The sequence below is a fragment of the Aulonocara sp. 'chitande type north' Nkhata Bay genome, linkage group LG22 (genome assembly GCF_057382095.1).
Source record: "Aulonocara sp. 'chitande type north' Nkhata Bay isolate Kocher_YH1m ecotype deep benthic linkage group LG22, A_spYH_male_GT1.1, whole genome shotgun sequence".
Lineage (NCBI taxonomy): Eukaryota > Metazoa > Chordata > Actinopteri > Cichliformes > Cichlidae > Aulonocara > Aulonocara sp. 'chitande type north' Nkhata Bay.
In genome coordinates this window covers 1,812,780-1,834,152 of record NC_141364.1, presented here as the reverse complement: position 1 = coordinate 1,834,152, position 21,373 = coordinate 1,812,780, and the positions used below count along the sequence as shown (strand labels likewise).

The following is a 21,373-nucleotide window of genomic DNA, read 5'->3' as shown; positions in this document are numbered from 1 at the left end:
TCCACAGTCCCACCCCGTACTTCACATTCACAGTGAAGCCACTCGTTTGAATCCAAACAGGATGTTTCATGTTAATGTTTGTTATGGGAATAATTCAGTTACAGCGTCTGGAGCTCTGTCACGTTTCTGTTTGTGTAAACTTTCCTCAGATTTGTCAAAGATGACACAAAAGATTTGTTTTCTTTAAAATATACACGCGACCACACGCCTGAGGCGCTGACCCATCACCAACCAGCTGATAACAGCTCCCATCTTTGAGGGTAATCATGTCTCTGGAAGTCACGCCCCTTCCTTCCCTCTGATTCTCGTCTTTAAAAGTATTTAACGTCATTGAGTCAGAACCATGAAACAGCTGTTTCTGAACCCTCAGCGTTTCACTGTTTGCTCCCATGTTGATGTGCTGGAGTCAGATGACGGCGCGCTGAGCGGCCGGGTAACCGGGTCTCAGGTAGAACGCTGCTTCCATAACCTCATCAGTCTGCATCTGCACGCACAGAGGGGCCTGTTTCTGCTCCGGGCTGTGAACATCTTACTTTCACACGCTAACACGGCGTCTGTGGGATGTGGTTTCAGGAGCCGGTCTCAGGTAGACAAACTCGGCTTCATTCCTTCATCACAGCGAGTCTCTGTGCCGCCGTGCCTGCAGCCTGATCCAAAGGTGCAGCAAACAGGACCTCTGCTGACTGAAGGGGATGAACTGAGGCTGAGTAAATGTTGAAAAGGAAACAGCCTGATGACTAATATTTACTTCATCTGTTGCACGAATGGTGAAGCCCTGCAGACAACATTAAACAGCCTGTGAGGAGGAAACAGCTCCATGCAGTCAAAGCTAAAAAGATCTTTGGGCTCAAAAAGAGCTTTGTTGTTGTTGTTTCAAGAATATTTGATTCTTTTCAGCCTGGAGTTTTTCCCCATTTATGCGTGTTGTGTGAAACGAGGTCGTGTGAAGCTGCTGTGCCCTGATCCAGAGCCCCACAGAGTCACGTGAGGTAATAATAACATTATAACAATGTAGTGAGCGTTAGCATACTTTAGCACATGTGTGTGTCTGTGGGTTCATCCATACAGGTTATTGGTGCAGCATGCTAACATTAGCATATAAACCCACTCTGTTGTCCTCGTATCGTCACACCTGGCTTCAAATAAAGACGTTGAGACAGATGCAGAGTCCAGAATCACAGCGGGTGGAGTCACAGCGGGTGGAGTCACAGCAGGTATTCCCACCTTATTTGCAGACGTATCATTCCTTTAACATCCAGAGTCATCAGTATATCAAACAGTCGGCGGTGCTGGGAGCTGCGTTCGTCGGCCTCATTCATTGTGACAGCTGACAAACACGAAGGGTCCAGTTAATACTTGACTTTGTCTCTCAGTAATTTCCTGTAAAATCTCAGATGGCATCATGACAGCAGTGTTGCACTTAACTTAAATCAAAATATAAAAGTTTACAAGTAAAAACCTGTAGGTGGGACGTGAATCAGCTGTTTTGGACCCGTGTTCTGTGGACAGATTAACACAAGGCGGTTTGTTTGTGTGTATTTACTCGGTTCCCCCGTTGTTTGGTTTGGAGGGTCGACCCAGTGGAACTAAATCTAAGCTCCAGCTTTGCAGCTGCAACTCCTGAATCTGCTTCCTGCTCCGAGGCACGGTGACTGGCGGCCAACTGGCTCTCCGTCCTGCCTGGACAGTTTCATAAACATGGATTTATGATGTGATAAATTCTTCTGCTCAGCACGGCGCTCTGTTTGCTCCGGCTGACCGGGAGTCCCCAGGTAAGGCTCTGAGACGGCACCTTGTGCTCTGTGCTAAGATCAAATATTTACATCCAGCAGGAAGAACATTTAATGGTTTTCAATCATGTTATAGAAACAGTGTATTATGATGCTGCCAAATATGCTGACGGGGAAAAATTCAGGCTGCGAAGGTAAAAGTAACTCAGATAATCAGCGTTACAGCCGAGGCATGCAGACGGACACGTCTGACCATGCAGCGTGTCAGACTGTGGAGCAGGTGGGACAAAACCACACCAGCTGCTGCTCCTGGCAGCTAACATCTGGAAACTGGTCGAGTTTGGAGAAAATGTTGCCTGAGCTGATGAGTCCGTTTGAAGCAGCCCTGCTGTGTGTCAGGCTGATGGTGTGGAGACCCACTCTGCATCATCAGCACCGACTGAGCATTGTTTAAACACCACAGCCATCACTGTAATCAGACTCCACAGTCACCACATCCCAGTCCACAGTGGGTCTAAACAGATGCTCTGACAGTGACCTCAGTGAAGACATCACTACAAATACACACAGGGCTGGTTAGTGGGAGTGGACCCAGCCGGGGAATCACAGGTGCAGCAGAGGGAACCAGGAATTACAGAGAAATCCATGCCTGTGATGAAGAAACGCAAACTTCCACGTCTTCAGCTTTCTTGTATATTTATAATAAAAATAAAGCAACGAGCCTCCAGCTGGAGAGGCCAGTTTGATTTTCACAGACTCAGAAACTCAGACAGATTCACTTGAAGCTGCAGAGCATGAAACAGAAAGAGCTGAGCTGTTGTGTGTGCCGGGAGAAAAAAGCAGAGTTATGTTAAACTAAAGAGAAACACACAGAAGTCAGCAGGACGCTGGGTCACATTAGCATATTTCCCTCACAGCTGTAAAAGCCATCGGTGCAACCTAAACATCTGGCTGAGCTAAAGCTCCCTGCACCTCCACAGGAAACACGGCTGTTAACGGCTCCTCTGAGCCCATCAGAGCCCACTGCTGCCTGGAAACCACAGCACAGCTGAGACTGTGGAGGAGCAGGTAAAGCAGAAACAGGTGGAAAAATACATTTACTACTTCTGTTTCAAACCCTACATGTTTAAAACGATGCTGGCGAGCACATTTGAGGCCAGATGAGAGATTCCCATCGACGCTGATCAAAGCTGAGCGGCGGGAATCCAGCGATGGCCGCACAGGCCTCGGTTATTTAAAGTGCAGCAGGGAAACGTGCGAGTCATTAAAGAGCCCGCACACACAGCACGTACATGTTAACACTTAATCCTGCCACAGTTAGTTTACCCCGAAGAACCAGTCGGTCCACAAACACAAACTAGTCCCACATGGGCGCAGACTCCACCAGCCTCATCACAGCATCAGTTTGACTGAAAGGACTCTGACATTCATGCTGCTGCATCTACTGCAGTCCTGACACACGACTAAGTCCCAGTCTCATTCATATCAACTACGAATGTGGGGATGTGCATACCTGCACACAGTGGATCTGTCACCAGCACAAACTCATGCAGTCGTAGGTGCAGAGATCGGTGCAGTGAGGCCGTCCTGAGTGGAAGAAGCACTGGGACTGCTGGGATTGCTTTGCTCCCAACATGCACCAGGTAAAAGTTATTCAGCTAAAGGTTCCCGTGAGCTTTGTCACTGACCAGCAAGTCACCAGGTCTGAGACAGGGTTTAGTTTTAGCTTCAGTTTGCATCCAATCAGAAGTGCAGAGAGCAGATTATATACAGATGTGCTGTGAATATATCCACAGGAGTGGAGGCGTGCTGTGACAGGGACTCTGTGTCCGTAGCAGAGCTGTGCTGTGTGCGTACGGCTGGAATATGAGGAGGAAAACACTCAGACTGGGAAGTTGAAGCACACGGTTCATCTCGTCAGTTCTGTTTAGTATTGAAATTAAAGTTAACAGATTTATCATTCACTGTTGTTGACGTGTTTAATGTGCAGGTTGGCTCCAACAGTAAAACCCACAGAGGAAGCTGATGTCACAGATTCATATTCCCAGTATTCCCAGTTTGTCTCATCTGTCTCTACTTTAGGACAAATGCTTGCCAGCTTCTCCCAGAACCCCTGATTCACTGTGACTTTCACTCTGAGTCATCGTGTAGCAGCTGCTCGTTTCCATCATGACGCCGTATTTCAGGCTGGAATAAACGTCTCCATCCCGTGGGCCCGGCTCCGGGCTAAACTCGACCCATCCCGCTACGATTCCGCTCTTTTCATCTGCTCGTATTAAACGCTCCAATCAGCAGCAGCGCCTCACGCATCGCCACCAGAATTGGGAGGACGTTTCCAGAGGATGAGCTGCTCCTTCCTCCTACTTCATCATCATCAGAAAACCAAACCACATCTGGATTTACATCCACTGTGGGTGAAAATTAGATCGAGTTACGTCCACACTGATTAAACCGAGCGATCAAAACAACGACAGTTTCCAGCGCCGGCCCAGGCTTCAGATTACCCAGAAAACAACAACAGCTGGATGATTTCATAGTGTCGTCACTGCTGGCAGGAAACAGAAGCTGTGAAATCATCGATGGCGTTTGCCCACATGGATGCACGCACGTGCCGGCGTGACCATCAGCTACAAACATCGAGGTCCACGCCGGCCGTAGTAAAACCTGGACTCAAAGCTTTACAACACAAATGTTTGGAGCATCAGGTGATCGCAGAGAGAGAACAGGCACCTCTGTGGATCCACCGGGGTCAGCTGATAATTGAGCAGGTGTATTAGTGGGAGTGACACGTGATAACTTACTGGGGAACGGGGAGCACTGATCCTGTCAAGGGGAAGGATGCTCGGCGTGAATCCGTCCAGGGTCTGAGAGTCCAGGGAGTCCAGGAGGGCAGGCTCGTGCAGAACTGAAGGTCAGGTTCAGACACGAGCCACGACGAGGGACGAAAAAGACAACGAGGGACCAGGTGAGCGAAACAGGTAACATAGTGGATTCTGAGCCCAGGCCAAGGTAACCTGCAGACAACAAGGTCAGCACAGGAGAGGCAAGACATCGCGATAACGACACGGCGCACAAACGCTACCATCAGAAAGCAGCAGGCAGTCTGGTGAGGAGAGGCTGCTGCAGCTGCTCCTTAAATACTGGCTCTGATTGTGAGCTGATGGAGCACAGGTGTGCCCGGCCCCCCGACGGGAGGAGAGCCACGCCCACCCGGGAAACACTCAGAGATCCTAGTGGTTCTATAAAGGTTTAGGCAACAAAACACTTTGTGAGGTTCAGAGAAACATGATGACTGAACCATGACACGATGCAGGAAGCATCAAAAGACTCCCCACGTACCCTAAACCATTATTATTTTAATCTGATGGTGTTTTATGTGGACTGGTTGGTGTTTGGTCGATGCTGATGCTTCTGCACACTTTTCCAGGTTTGGTCTGGATTACTGTGCAGTTACGTTCAGCCTCCTGCAGACGGATGATTTTGTTCTGCGAGGCAGGCAAAGAGAAAATACGACTTTCCTCTTTAAAGCCGCAGGACCAGATTAGCACCGATTTACACGCGTCAGCTGCCAGACACTCGCTGCCTTGTTTCCACTGCACCTCTCTTTCCTCCCCTCCTTTAAATCGCAGCCAGAGACCGTGAGCTCGGCTCGTCTTTGGCGTCTCTGGCAGGTGAGACACCTGCTGCGACGGGCAGAACGCCGGGCCTCGGGCCGTCAGCACCACGGGGTCGATGTCATCTCGTGACGCCGTGTGCACGTCCTTGAGGTTTGCAGGAGTCCCTCATAAAACAAACTGCCGTGTGTTTTCATTCCCTCCTCGCTTCGTTCCTCTCGCTGACCTTCATAATATTGCTCGCTGGAAACACTCGCGATGGACTCGGAAACTCGGGACACCGAACTGTCGTCTTGCGTCTGGTAGCCTGATGAGTTTTTCATCTGAAGCCTCGGAGATGGACGAAGACGTCACTCGCGCCGACACTAAAACACGTCTGTCCTGGCGTCTCCGGCCTCGCTCCGTCTATAAAAGACTTTCACTCAGGACGAGACAAACTGTGCTTTGCGGTTTATACGAGCGACTGTTAAGCTGCTCCGTCTGAGGCCGGCAGCTATGATGGGATGTAGACCCGTGATCTCAGAGCGCAGACAAGGATCAGACTGAATGAAATCTGGTGCACAGAGTTTTACAAACAGCACTTTGAATGAGGGGGAAGGTCGGGGCTCATCTTCAAACCTTCACAGTCTCAATGTGTTTTTGGCCTTAATGATTTTTGCAGCCTGTTTCATGTCAGGACTGCTGCTCCTCCCGGTCTACGTTCACGCCAGCACGTCTCAGTTACAGACAAAAGCTTCTGTTTGAGGGTCGAGTCCAGAGCTGGCAGCCCGGGACGCTCTGCTGGAGGTGTAAACTGCTGCCTGACAGGTGTGGCCGCAGGTGTGTTCACAGCCTACCTGATGCGTATGCAGGCGCTTCCCTCTCAGACGTTTGGAGAAGAAAGCAGCTGTGCTGGTATAAAGAGTCGTACTTTGTGCCCGCGGCTCTGATAGTTGTTTATTTGCGTTGTGGACGTGGTGCTAAAGCTTCGGCTCTTCACAGAGCTCTGCCCCAAATGTCAGAAACAAAACTAAACAGCTGTTTAACAGCAGCGCGCACACAGAGCTCTGCGACATCACCAGCAGCTTTCACTGAGCCTCAGTCCTGCAGAAACGTCTTTAAAATGTGGTTATAAACATGACTGGTGTTTGGTTCATGGCTGGATGCTTCCACGTGCTGATCGGGAGCTCGATTCTTTGCTTTTACGCTCGGTCACGTCCACTGACCGAGCGTGGCTCAGGATTGGATGATGTTTTGTGAAGACTTCTGGCCCAAAGTCGACCTCACACAGCAGAGTTCCACCAAAACAGATTCTCCTTCAGCTGTGTACGACTACCGCGTCACACAACTGTCTCCCACACAAACACTGCTAACAAACAGGCGGCCGGCTGCTGACGTCACCCCGAGCCAGTAAATTCTCCTTTTACTCCTTTAATTGCTGTTTGTTTTTTTAACAGGCTGGTAATTACGAGTATTATCTGTTTACAGCCAGTCAGGAAACGTCTTAAAGAATAAAGAATTAGTTTGTCCTGATTATCCTGTAACAGGGAGCCGTATATGCGAACACTGCATGTGGACGATTTTCCATTATAAACACAGCGTCTCACTGAACGAGCAAATAAACATCCACGCTGGGACTGCGTGCCAGATAAGCCTGAAGCATCAGCACGCTGAAGTGCTCAGCATCTATTCAGTCTGCACGAAACGGCCGTCATGAGGAAACCACAAACACGACCCAGGTATTAGATCTGAATTTAGAGGGAAGCTTAAAAATATTTCATCTTTATGTCTTCAGATTCTTCCATCTGTAGTTTTTCACATTAACGGACCATCAAACTGACACATTTTGAGTTTTGATCTCTGAAACTGAGGCGAAACTAAACATCACAGCAGGTCATGTGACTGAGTGATGACCCCATGCTGCTGCAGTCTTTGTCTCCTATGACAGGTGACTTTAAGTGTTTGATTGTTTTTGTAATCTAAGCAGGTGAGGCGGCCCCGCCTTTCACTACACGTGTATTCATGCCTGAGGGAGCGCCACCTCACTGCTCCGTGTCTGCGCTGTGACTCAGTCTGCTACAGGCAGGTCGTCTCTTCAGGTTGAGCTTCCTCACCTGCACAGGTAAAGCCTCCGTCAGTGTTCTTCTTTCATGAAGTGTCAGTCTGCAGCACTCTGGCGCCCTCTGCTGGATGGACAGACTTTTCTCCTGTCTGTTCCTCAACCTGCTTTCTTTTCTCCCTGACTTATGAAATTAAATGTGAACAATTAATTTTTTTAAAAAAATCCAGTGTGAGCAGTGAGAAAAATAAAAGTCCCCTTTGAGTCTGTGATGTGAAAGGTCAGTGAGTGAGGGGTCAGTGAGGGGTCAGTGAGTCTTCCGGCTTCCTCGGAGCTCGCGGCTCTGAACCTTCAGCCGTCTGATTCCGATTCATTTCCTGCTAACATGAAGGCAGCGACCAATCAGCAGGAGCCTGTGAAATATTTACACATTCATGATTTTATTCCCTTTACATAAAAAAGGACAGTTTACATTTTCATATGTGCAGCTTCAGCGAGCTCACAATCTGGTTTGTACAAGAACAGGCTGCAGAGCAGACGGTGGCTCTTAAAGCGGGTCAAAGGTCGGAGTTTTGAATAAAACTACGTCTGAACCACATTTAGAATGCAAACATCATTCTTGTGATGAACAGACACAAACCAGAACATTTCCTGAGGATTTATCTAAATGCGTGATGTCATAATGTCAGCTGATCAACAAGCACCCCAAAGGTTCAGTAACAGCTTTCAGTGCGTTTTCAGATTACAGAAACCAGGAAGTGAAACATGAGCCGACTGTGTGTGAAAGAACCAACGAGCAGCTGACAAATCTCGTTTTTCTGCTCCATCTGTGTTTTAAAACTCAAACCACCATTAAAAGGAAAAGTTTACCTTCATATCCTCCACGTTCCTCTCTGCACACATGAAGAGTAACATCAGTATGAAAGGAAAACACCATGAAGTGAAACGACATTAACACAGGAGGAGGTTTTCCCACATGTTCACTGTAAGAAAGGCTGCAGATCCTACATTTCCCATAATGCTGAGCAAACGTGACCCTGATGGGTGAAACTTGGGCGCTTTAAACTTTTTAAACGATTGAAAATTTCGTACATACTCAAAAACAAGTCACAGCGTCAGCTCAGCGGGCCGGAGCTATTCTGTACATTTGGGGGTTGCTTTCATCCGCCAGGTCTCTTGCCCCGCCCTCCGTGCTCGTGGTAAACACAAGCATATGTGCACTAATGGACAATCGTCCTATGATCCAGGAGCTCAAATGGAAAATTTCAGCAGTTTTTTTCTCCTTGTGGCTCTGGATGATGTCACAAAGAAAGCATCCCTAATATGGTCATCTCAGCCACAGAAGCCCCACCCAAAATTCAAAAGAAAGGTTAAAGGGGAGTGGCCAAAGCAGCTTTTTATTTTTCCACACAGAGGATAAACTGGCCCCGTATCAGATAAAGAAGGATTATTATGAACTGTGGATCATGCAAAGCTGCTCTGTTAGAGTCTAAACTTAAAAAAAAAAAAAAAAGACAGGAAGTGAGCAGAACAGGCCAAGATTTTTCACAATAAAACAAACTGTATGAAGTTTTCTACACGTTAATTCTGTACAATAATAAAGATCAAAAATCTGCATATATCCATAAATATTTTAGATCAGGAGATAATCCCGAGTTCAAACGACCAGCACAGAGTCACGCCGGACCGTCCGACAAATACAAAATATTTTTCTTTGTTTTTTTACTTTTTGTTGTGAAAAAACAAAAATTAGAAAAAGTAAAAAGGTGACAAAATATCTACACTCATATTTACAACTATTAAATAACTGCTCCAAAACAAGCATAAAAAACAAAACATTGATAAAGGCGACGGCTGACGCACGACGCAGAAACGATTTCACTGCTGTACCACAGAAAATCCAGAGAAGTACCAAACGAGCTGCTTTTGTTTCACTCTCAGTGGAATTTCATTGGTTTGGCTTTTTGCTGGCGATATTTTAGATGCCACACCTCGCGCCGTACGGACGGCGTCACATCTTTGCGGCTCCTGCTTCATGCAGCAGCTGCCGGACTGACAGCTGAGAGGCGCTGCAGCTCCTCTGGGCTTCTGTATCTCATAATTACGACTCACTAAAACGTGAAAAACACGCTGGCGCCGGTTAACGTCTCAGCGCTGTGCTCGGTGTCTCTGAAGGATGAACGTTACACTTGATCCTGTAAATGAGCTGAATTTATTCTGTAAAGTTTATTTCTGACGTTTACTCGGATCTTTCAGAGCATTAGAACAGACTTCCTGTTTGTACGTGAAAGAAGAAGCTCAGCTCGTCCTCTGTCTGAATTATGAGGTACAGAAGGCGGAGCTTAGGTGACAGATGTGTGGCTGTGGGCGCTTCATGGAGCAGCTTCTCCACGCTGCGTTCTCGCTGTTAAACATTAAAACGCAGCATGCACGCCGCTGTCGTTCTTACAAACATGCTGGCGTTTGTGGGACGTCCTCAAGTTCAATTTGTTTTCTTGAATTTTCACCTTTTGGGAAACGGCAGGAAACTCGACTTGTGTGCGGAGAGGAGCTTCCTGTTTGCTGGAGGAGGAACCGTTACCTGGTGCAGGGACAGTGAGGTTATACTTCAAGTCTTTCTCCAACCTTTAACCTCCGACCTTCAGACTCCTTCTGATTGGCTGATTAAGTATTCAGCTGTCCGTCGGCGGGCGGGTAAAGGCTGCCTCTGAGACGGAGAGGAAGAGGAGGGGTGGTGCTGGTGGCGTCCTCGGAGTGAGGTGTGGTTGCTGTGGTGATGGTTGGAGCTGCCGTGGGAGGAGGGGGGAGGCGGGGGTGGGTCTCGAAGCGAGGGGGGGACGGCGGACGACTTGATGGGGACGATCCGAGTGTCCATGACCTCGCAGTCGACCTGCATCATCATCTCGTAGCCTTGAGATGAGTTATAGAGGCTCTCTGAGGAAGAGGAGGGAGATGGAGGAAGAGCGGCTGGTTAATGATAATAACAGTAACCACCATCATCATCATCATCAGGACAGCTGTATCAATAAGGAGAAGAACAGCAGCTGAGCCAATGACAGCCTTTTATCTTCACCATGAGGGCGCGGCGCTCGCTGGGCCGCCGTGACCGAGTCAGCTGTGCACGGCGGCGCTCGCCGAGTGATTCACAGCTGCACTGCAGCCTGTCGCGCCACAGCGTGCACACTCACCGTTTACAGACATGGCCGGCATCACCAGGGACATCTTGGGCCGGCTGGTTTTGTTGTGGCTGATGGCTGGAAGCAGGAGGTGATCCTGCAGGAAGACACGCCGTTTAACACGCACAGCTGTGAGAGCCTGCTGTGTGTGTGTGTGTGCGTGTGTGTGTGTGTGCGTGTGTGTGCGTGTGTGTGTGCGTCATACCCGTCTGAACGAGACCACGTAGAACGTGTCCTCTCTGCGGTCGATGGCGTCCAGGAAGTCGCTGTAGGTGACCTCAGGACCAGGAAGCACCTGCAGCTGACTGCAGCAGGGAGAGACTCATCAGGCTGGACAGTAACCAACATTAATGCAACAACACAGCAAAAGTGTTTCTCAGCTAACATGAGCTCACGTTATAATAAAAGTTGTTTTTTTTTAAACAATCAGCACAAATATTTTATAACTGAGTTTCAGCAGCACAGAAACATTCAGCGATTTAAGCTTTGGATGTTTTTAAAGACTCTTTAAACGATGGTCATGTATGTCACTTCCTGTCTGACTTGCTGAGGCTGACTGCTGCACCATCAGCAGGTCTGCGCTCGGCGATGAAGAGCGCGTCGTACCTTTCTATGGAGCGGTGAGTCTGGATCGGCAGATATCTGGAGAAGTTGGTTTTCCTCTGCTGAGCTTTCTGCTGCAGAACGAGACACAAGTGACACAAAACACAGATCCCAGTGAGCTGAAGACCAACTACTGTTCTCCATTAAAGGATTAAAACTCTGGGAGATGAAGACGACTCCTCACCTGGGCGACTTTGGCCTTCTTGGCCATCTTCGGCTTTCCGGACTTCTTGCGATCGATCTGGTGTCGATGGACCCATCCTCTCAGCTCGTCCGCCAGCCTGCAAGATTCAGAGGAAGCAAAGAAACAGAAGCAGGAAGGTTTAAATACAGCTGCAGCTCCTCACATCAGCGCGAGCCACAGCGCCAGCGTGGAGATCCTAACACAGTCAGACTCACCTGAGAGACTCGGAGCGGTTGAACTGCCGGCAGTCAGAGGAGGTGAAGTAACGGTCGATGTCCTGCAGAACCAGGTCCTTCACATCACTGAACACGTCGCTCAGGTTTCTGCACACACGCACGCACACGCACGCACACGCACGCACACACGTTTGTTTCAGTGTGGAGAAACGGTCTGATGCAGGCGGGCTTCTGTTAAACGTGTCTGTCAGCTGATAACTGTGACAGCGTGGACACTTTCACACACACCCACTGGTGTATCAGTGGGTGTGTGTGTGTGTGTTGGTGCTGCTGTGGCTGGGTGTTTGACCCCTGACCTCTCTGTGTGATAAAGCTCCGCCTCTGCCGAAGCGCTCTGTATTCAGAGCTGCTCCTGTGGTGTGATGGCAGCACAAACACTCAAAGCCGACAGTCGCAGTGATGTCACAAAACGCCGACATCAGCTTCCTCTCACCTGAACTGATACGGCTCTGCGGCGTATTTCGCCTCCGCTCTCTTCCATCGCTCGTCTCCTCCGTCCTCCTCCGTCTCCGTCTTGTCCTCCACCTTGTTGGTAAGCGGCGGCGGCGCCTGCTGGTGCTGTTCGATCTCCAGCAGCCGCCGTCCTGTAAACGACACCACGTCTTCGTGCAGACCCGTCGCCAGCTTCCTGTCTGTGATGCTGTGATGCAGAACAGAACGTGCTGATCAAAAGCGGCGCCGACATCTGCGGCGGCAAATATTTTCACGACGAGTCGCAAACGATACCTGACGGGTCCGAAGCTGAAGGTCATGAAGAGGAGGACGACCATGACGCACACGGCTCTCTTGTTACTCGCTGATTCGGCGCCCTGAAATGACACGAACACGATGAGAGAATGACCCTGAACGCTGACGCAGCAGGTCCATCTGACTCTGTTCTTATTCGTCTGACTCCTCCCCTTTTGTCTCAGTTACTTCCTGTTGGTGGTTTTGGCTCCCTCAGCAGATCATTCAGTGTCGTTACGCAGAGACGCTGCGTCTCACAGAACGTTCCTCACTCAGCAGCAGGTTAAGCGACATTACGCTGAACGCCACGCTTGGCGCTCTGATGCTGCTGTCACGCATCAGATCCTTATCACAAGGCTGAGGAATGGCGTGAAGCTGAAGAGCTGAGAGGGAAAACACGAACAACCAGAACGTCCAGCTCGCAGGACTCCACCAACCGGTGTGTCCGCTGCTGTCCTGCTGCTCCCGGCGTTTACAGTTTAACAGCAGGCAGAACGGTTCACGCGCGGTTTCCATCAAACCTTTCACTCGTGTGTTGTGATGTTTCTTGGAGTCTCACCTCCTTCCCTGCCAGTCTCTCCCTCAGTGCCTGGTTCTCCTTGCGGAGCCGTTCGTTCTCCTGCTGGGCCTCCCTCAGCTGAGCCTCCAGGTTCTGCAGGTACTCCTTCTTCTTCTTCCTCGACTGGCAGGCCGACTCGCGGTTCTTTATCATCCTCTGCTGCCGCTTCAGCACTTTCATCTGAGGAGGAGGAGGTGGTCAGTGAGGGAAACAGGAAGGAGGAAGTTAAAAAGAGAGGACAGGAAGAAGAGGAGGAGCTGTGTGAAAGTTGTGTGATGTAATCCGTTCACAGGCTCAGAGTGAGGAATTGTGGGTACTGGCTGTAACGTCAGTGCTGTACTCACATCGATGCCGTTCGAGCTGTTGCCGGGCAAAGTCGTGGTCGCCGGGACGATGGGTTTGCTGGTGGGCGGGGCCGTGGGGCTGGAGCAGTGCTGGGGGATGCTGGGAGAGACGGGCTCCATTTTGACGATGGCCGGCGTGGAGCCGAGGCAGACGGACGGAGAGATGACGACTGGAGGAGGAAGAGGAGAAGATGAAGACGAATCTGCTCAGAGCATCCTCGACACACGAGAACTGAACACATGACTGTTTAGGAAGGTTAAAGGTCGGACTCCAGCATCCCTCCGTCATCACTCATTCCCCGACTACGTTATTAAATCAGCTGCACAAAGTGAAACGCCACGAAAAGCAAAGGCAGAAATAAATTAATATATTAACTTATAATAATAAATTAAATTATTTAGATGTGAAACATAAAAGTAGATATGTATAAAAGAAACGGTGATGGGAAAGGAAATAAACAGAAGGATTAGTAAAGGAAGAAACAGGATGTTGTTACCAGGTCTGGTCTGGTCCATGGAGGGGAGGCCCTGCAGTATGAGCGCCTTGGCCGGCGTGGCGGTCTGGGAGACGGGGAGGGTGGCGACGCACACGGGTCGGGGCTGGATGGGGGGTTTGGTGCTCAGGATGGTGTTGGCCTTTAACGTGGCCGAGCTCGGACTGAGAGAGACTGAAAGAGACAAAGAGGCGGCGTCAGAGGTTAAAACGGTGCCGTTTAACAGACGCTGCAGCGGCGCTCACAGGTCAGACTGGAACCTCGCGGCTCTTTGGTTAAACGACAGCGTAAGTGAAACCCGACGCTAAGGCTCAGCATGCAAACAGGACGGAGCGCGCACGCTGTAGTTAATCCAAAGTACACAAACAGGTTTGTTAGCGTGCGTCGTTTGCATGCTCGCACAGAACAACCGGTGTGGAGGCGCTGCAGCTCTGCAGCGCTGCAGGCGTGCTGTCCACAACAGAGCAGGAAATGCTCCAAACTTTTAATGACAAACTTGATTTTAGAAGATAAACACAGCAGTTTGAGTTCAATCACTCAGAAACTTCTGGAAACATATTTCACTCAGTGATGTCCTCTCGCTGTCATGGTTACCCGACGCGTCTGACCCTGAGCAGGATTTAAACTCCTCCACATCCTGCTGGCAGAGCGCACACACGCATACAGAGGTAAGCTTTATTGTTTTATTGTTTTATTGTTTTATTGTTTCATGTAAAGCACTTTGGCATGCCCCGGGCTTTTAATGTGCTCTATAAATAAAGATTGTTGTTGTTGTTGTTGTTGTAAGCTAACGTGACACCAGCGTGTGCTTTCATACGGCCATCACTGCCAGGATTTATAATCCAAACCCTCTGATGTTCATTAGAGACACTTTAAGGTGAGCGGCGAGCCTCAGAGTGAGTCGCTGTGGTGATGATGATGATGATGATACACTCGCCTTTTCTCTGCCTTTAACCAGGATCAGGTTGCAGCAGATGAGACATTCATGTCTGTTGGGACTGACCTATTATGTTCAGGCTCCACCTCCACAGTCGCCCAGTAAACTGAGAGCTTTCCCTTCAGGCAGAGCCCAAACATGAAAGCTCGAGCGACCCGCCGACGCTCCGTTTTCCCCACAGTTCAGATAAAAGCTGCTTTGAGCTGCTGCCTTATTCACACCGGCTCTCTGAGCAGGCTTACACCTGGAAACAGCAGAGAGCCACTGAGGCAGAGCTCACACACCTGAACTCTTTCACCTCTCACACAAAGGGCCGGTGCTGTGCTCGCCGACTCGTCCACAGCTGCTTCACACTGAAGTGCAGCTCAGAGCCAAAGTTAACCAGCACGGGAACATCCTGTTTTTAGACCGACGTGTGCAGCGACGTGTGCAGCGGCCACGAACAAACAACACCAAGCAGAATACAATCTGCACACAGACATTCGCTCATTTTTGCAGCTCGTATGACGTCGCCTGCCTAAAAACAACTTTTATGTTTAAAGTGCAGTTATGCAAAACAAACTTACATTTCCCCGAGAGACCCGACCTCCCCTATAAACGTGTATCAGTGCACACACGCACGCACGCACGCACGCACACACACACACACACATGCACACACACACACGCGCACACGCACGCACGCACGCACGCACGCACACGCGCACACGCACGCACGCACGCACACACGCACGCACCTCTAACAGCCTCCCTGCAGCGACGCTTTCTGCCTGCTGGTTATTTGTCATTACTGAACATCAGGCTTGAATCAGCAGCTCGTCATCAGTCTGCAGGTTGATGAACTCTGAACGCGTGGCTGTTACATCACTCCATGGCCATCAGCTGATCACAGCTCATTAAACTGAGAACCCTGAATCTGACTTTGAGCTTCAGATTGTCCATCACTGTGTCAAAAGGCTAAAGTCTGACCTCGGTGTCACAGCAGCTAACCAGGCGCCTCGGAGACGTTCTTCTTGTTTTGTGTGATTCTTGGACAAAGGTTACATTTGATTACACGAAGCTGGAGAAGCAGGCCTGATGTTTCTGATGCTTCCTGACGTGGAGAATGACTCCCAGCCAGGGAAGCTGCTCATTAAGCTAACACTGGTCCTCTGTAGCCACACCTGGAAAACTTGCGCTCGTGCACCAATCACCAAAGCAACCAAACCACACCCAGCTTTCCCATTGGCTGCTTTCAGTGGATAAGCGGGCGAGCGGTCGTACCTGTAGCCTGCGTCTGTAGCCCGCCGATGACCGCCGGGATCGGCGTCGTCAGCGGCGTCTGGAGCTGCGTCTGTGTCACCGCAGCAATCTGGGTTTGTGTTGGGGGTGCTGTTGTTGCTACGGTAACCTCCATGGACCCTAGAGGAGGCGACAGCACGTCTCCGTACATGTAGGGAGGAGTCGGAGGATTTTCGCCTTTAACGGTGATCTGAGCAGGAGAGAGAAACGAGGACATCTTTTTAAACGCCATAACAAACCCGTCTGTGTTCATTAGCTTTCTATAATATACCCACTGACTGAGACACACCTGTGGGTCAGGTGGAGAGGCCGAGCACTCGGACTCGAGCGAGGACGGGGGCGAGGGAGGCTCTGCTTTCACCTGAAACACTGCACACGACAAACAGTGAAACCACAGGAAACGTACAAACGATCCAAAACCCGATGAAAAGAAACCCGACAGGGACTTACACATCTCCACCGGCAGCGGCTGCGTTATTGTCATTTCGTTTTTAATGGCCGGAGCGTCAGCTTCAAAGAAAACACACACAGGAAACAGCTCATTTACATCAAACTCACACTAAACGGTGGTGGTTTAAGGTCGCCACGGTCCGCTGACCGCCATGTACCTGTGAGAAGGTTGTCGTCAAGGTGTCGCCAGGGCGACGTAGGGTTGTCAGGATCGAGGGTGAGCACGAGGTCATTGTCGAACTGGCAGAACGAGAGAGAGAGAGAGAGAGAGAGAGAGAGAGAGAGAGAGAGAGAGAGAGAGAGAGAGAGAGAGAGAGAGAGAGCAAAGAAAGTAAACAATCAGACCCAGCAACTGTGTGTGTCTGCATGCGCCTGTTTAGATATCTTTGTGGGGACCAACAGCCCAAACGTGCCCGTCTTCACGAGTTTGCATGTTTGAGACTTAAAGTGTGGGGTTAGTGTCAGGGTCACAGTTGGGTTAGGCATTCATAGTTAACGGTTAGCAGATAGGGAACGCCTATGTCAATTAGATGTCCTCACTAAGATACCAAAACGAGAGTGTGTGTGTGTCTCATTATCACACCGCTGTCACCAAAGCAGCAAAGTGGGCGGAGCTGTGATCTGCAGCTACAACAACTCAGACAAAAACTTGAGTTTCTGTGAGGACGTAAATCTGCTGAAGCATGAAGCATCAGGAGCTGTGATGTGGAAACTCAATTCAGGTCAAAGGTCACAGGAAGCAGGTGATAAACATGAAGCAAACATTTCTCCTCATTGAGGGCCAAAGCAGCACGCCAAATATTTCCATCGTTATTTTAAGGTGGGACGTTTGCAGAAACTGTTTGCAATTCAGTAAACTTGTCGGTCACGTCCTGCAGATCACAGATAACAAAACACCAGGAAACATCCTGCTGAACCTGCAGCTTCAACCAGGAAGCAGCTCCGCAACACACGCCACGTCACCGCTGATCGTTAAAGTCATAACAATTATTAATCACCATCTGCAGCACTTTAAGCTCACAGCTAAACTAGCAAACACTGCATTCACAGCAGCTTGCTAACCAAAACAGTCATGTGTCAGTCTGTTTCAGAGACTTTTAATCTGAAGAACCAAAATCCAGAAAAACAAACTTTTACTTTGAAAGTTTTGTTTTTCTATTTAAAAAACAAACAAACAAACAAACAAAGCAAACAAAGATTCTGGTGCTAAAAAAGCTTCTTCTGCTTTTCTTTGTCTTCCTGACTGTGCAGCTACGATGGCTGATGTAGATATTAAACATGTCTAGAAGTCTCAGCTGTTTCCCACTCTCGATGCAGCTGAAGCCACAAAGGGGAAATATTCCTTATATGGAGGTCTCGGCCACAGAAACCACGCCCCTGCTCTTCAAACCTGTTTGTGGGGCAAACTCAAACTGTTCATTTCAGACAGATTATGAACTGAGCAGCTGCAGTGAGGTCCAGTGGAAGTATAAGAAGGCTTATTTTAAACCATCACTCATGCAAAGCTGCTGTAGTTGAGCAAAATCAATTTATCTGTTAAAACTCAAATGATCCCTACTTCAGAAATTATTTGTCCGTTTATTCTTGTACATGTTGATCTCCTGCTATCCAGGATGTGTTTGTGGGTCATGTGATAGTGGAGTGACGAATCAGGGAAGCAGTGCAGCGACTCGAAAGACCCAATCAGGCAGCGATCGCTGGGCTCAGCGTCGTCATTTTCATAAATATCAGACAGTCAAATAATGAGCTCACAGCTCTGTGAGGCTACGCAAATGTGCCCAGCGAGTCACAGCAGGCCAGGTCCCAGAGGCAGAGCCCACACAGCCCTGCAGGCTCACAGCCGTCTTCACTGCTCAGTATCAGGCAGGTGGTTTTAATGTTGCGGCTGAACACTTTGGTTTTACATCATCTGACGGTGCTGATGATCTAGGATTAGCTGTAAGTGTAGCAGCAGAGCTACACACTGGATTTCATCACCGTGTGAAAGTGCTGGTCGCAGGGTGTCGGGTTCAATGTGAGGCGTGCACAGAAAGCAGAGCGTGAGCTTTGTGTGTCGAACGTACCGATGCGTCGTATTTCAAGCCTCGGCCGAAGTCCCCGTCCTCGCCCTCCTCCATGCTCTCACACTGGAACAGGCAGGCATCTGCAGGGGACACGAGTCCACATACATGAGAGAAAACAAAACCAGCTTCAACCACGCACACACCGCGATGGTGTCAACTCTGCTTCTCCCGTCATGCTTTCCTCACACCTCTGGAGTTTGAAGCCACATGCTGTCAGAGCAGCACTCAAAAAATCTGCATGTGACCTTTACTTTTTATGAATCCTCCAGATCTCTGCACAGGATTTGTGACAGAAGGACAGCAGCAGGTTTAAAGATGGAGGTGAGACCTGCTGTGATGGTTTGGAGATGGGAGGCGGAGCTGAAGTGTGAGCAGATGGACAGGACTAGAAATGAGTCCATCAGCTCAGCCGGAGACGGCGTAAAGTATTCGAGTATCCCAGAACTCGAGCTCAGAGACGCTACGATCACAGATTTTAAAATGATTTACTGACTAATACAGGATATTTTTGTGATTAAGAAAGATTAAATGTGCCGATAGCTGTTATCAACGAGGAAGCTGCAGAGTGCCCCCTTGTGGACAAACTATGCACCATTAACACACAGCAGGGCTGAATGGTGTTTCTCATGTCTCCTCTTACTGTTTTGTCATGTTTATAGATGCTGATACCATTTTATTTTCTAGAAGCTGATAAATACACACTGATCTGTGGATAATAATAGCAGAGTTTCTCTTACCAACAAAATAAAAAACCTAAACTTTTTACACACAGAAGTTTATATGTGATGACTCCGCCTCCTGTGCTGCTGTGTGCATACATACAGCATGCATGCACTTTGGTCAGAAATAGCTGTGTTTTACACGTTATTGTCCTTTATAAGCGTCTCTTGTTCTCAGGTGTATTCACTCTTCCTGCTGCTGCTCTGACCCACTTCTCTCAGGGGGATCATTAAAGTTCCATCTAATCTCAGGTGAGATTAGATGAAACTGTATTTACCGCAGCGGCAGGGCGCTATAAATTCTCTGGTCTAACAACTACAATAAAACGGGTTGTAAACCTACTTCACTGTTTAACAGGCAGGTAAATCCTGGAAACGTGTTTTTTTATTTAAAAATGTTAACATAACAGAGAGAGCTACATCTACAGCACGGCTGTTCTATCTGACTGGTTATCCATGACATGTTATTCTAACAAAGGGAACAGCACACCCTCCACCTGCATCCACCTGCCTACACCACCTTTCTCGGGGTTATTGTGAAGCTGGAGATAAGAGAAGGCTGATGAGGTTTTTTAACCAGTTTCCAGCAGATATCGCGATAACAGCGTGCGCTGATCACGACAGTCGTGACAGCCCTCTTCCTCCCCCTGACCGCGGCTCGAGCTTTGCCCTGAAACATGTCAACAGTACGCGGTTTAATGCGGGTTTTTAGCGGAAATGGGGGAACAACACGCAGAGGGCGACGTGTGCGGTTAAATTAAAGCAGCTCACGTTTCCAGCCAACGTGTTGAACACACCGGCGCGTCCGGGCGAGCAGGCTGAAGGAGGAAGTGCGTGCACAGGACAGCCCTGCAGTCGCGTGCGCTCTAACACAACCCAAAAATCATCATATACGAATATATTTGACCAGTTCTGTCGTGAACACAGATGTCACGGTGAGAACAATGAGCGCCGAAGACGCTCCGACGACCCCGTTTGCATCGCCTCGCCTTCTCGATGCATCCACACCCCCGCTATCACGTCAGCCTCCTCTGAATGCTTCAGCCTCACCCTTAATGCTTCAAAATGCTGCCTCACCCCAGTCTTCGCTCGTCAGCAGGTTATCCGCGAAGAAGCGGCTGTCCAAGTCCGACAACAGATCCGTACCCATCGCCCCGCAGGCGGTGTGTTTGAAGAGCAGGAGGCTCGATAGCAGCTAGCTAAACAAACAGACAGATTACCGCCTCCAGCGTCCGCATCAAGATAGCTGGGCGGTGTGATGTAAAGATATCATTTATAATTCAAACTAATCAAATATATATTTGCTCTAAATTCCCTTATTTATGTCAACTTTCTGTATCCTCTTGAACTGTAGGTCCTTGCCTTTTACGTCGCATATGACAGCACAAGGAAACGCTTCTTTTGGGCAGAGCTACCGCCCACGTCTGCTAGAGAAGCCAATCACAGCACAGGGATGTGTGATTGACTAAATATTGGGCCAATAGGAGAATTCAGAGACTACTATTGGGTTGCCAGGGAGCCTATCGTTGAGAAGAACAAGTGAGGAAGGGCTTTAAAGGTGATTCGGTCCAATCGAATGGTCGTATTTTGATTGACATGTGTAGCAAGCCAGTGAACGCTAGGAATGTCAGGGTTTGACAGGCAAGGGGAGCCAATCACGGGTTAGAAGTAGAAAAACAGTTTTGGTGAACTCACGTGGATCCAGGCAGAGAGATATGATTTCTGCGTTATGTCCAGTTTGTGGACGAATTTAAGAAGAAGCCGGTGTGCACACATAAACAAAACAATCCGCGTGGTAGTAAACGATGCTAGCGGGGCTGGCATGGGGCTCTCATTTTTAGTTTTGGGGATGAAGCGTGGGAGTCGTTACATAACAGTGCAGCGTGAGTGGGGACAAAGCGAAAGCGGCAGCTTGCAGCCCCTCACGAGGGTTTTGTTTTTATTAATCACTGGGAGCACACCTGAGGATGGCGCAGGTGCTGCGCGCTGCAGGGGGAAGTTTTAATGAGGAACTCGGAGAGCTGCAGCTGCTTTCCGGTGTACTGCTGTGGCTTTTATGTGGAAGGTGGAGCACAGCGCCTCCTAGTGACGCACTCGGAGCGTTAATAAAAATAAATAAAAGTTTCCAGCTGTAAAATAAAATGGTGTGTGAGCAGACATGTCAGGTGATCACAGGTGTGCTGTGATCTGCTGCAGACAAACAGGAATTTCAAAAACAT

The 21,373-nt window shown here is 49.1% G+C and overlaps 1 protein-coding gene across 2 annotated transcripts; it reads right to left on the bottom strand.

Annotated features, from left to right (window-relative positions):
• Positions 1–7,805: 7,805 nt before the first annotated feature.
• Positions 7,806–20,551, bottom strand: atf6b (activating transcription factor 6 beta). 2 transcript variants are annotated; one of them, XM_086281451.1, is made up of 17 exons: positions 20,232–20,551; positions 18,436–18,515; positions 16,531–16,612; positions 16,373–16,432; positions 16,212–16,291; positions 15,905–16,112; positions 13,708–13,878; positions 13,211–13,380; positions 12,867–13,046; positions 12,308–12,390; positions 12,015–12,221; positions 11,561–11,668; positions 11,346–11,442; positions 11,165–11,235; positions 10,764–10,863; positions 10,571–10,655; positions 7,806–10,316 (listed from the first exon to the last, which is right to left on the bottom strand). In XM_086281451.1, exons 1-17 carry the CDS (start codon positions 20,302–20,304, stop codon positions 10,024–10,026), a joined length of 2,148 nt encoding a protein of 715 aa, XP_086137577.1. In that variant the 5' UTR covers positions 20,305–20,551; the 3' UTR covers positions 7,806–10,023. The 2 variants fall into 2 exon arrangements, with proteins under 2 accessions (XP_086137577.1, XP_086137578.1); XM_086281452.1 differs by having other exon boundaries at positions 11,165–11,232.
• Positions 20,552–21,373: the final 822 nt, after the last annotated feature.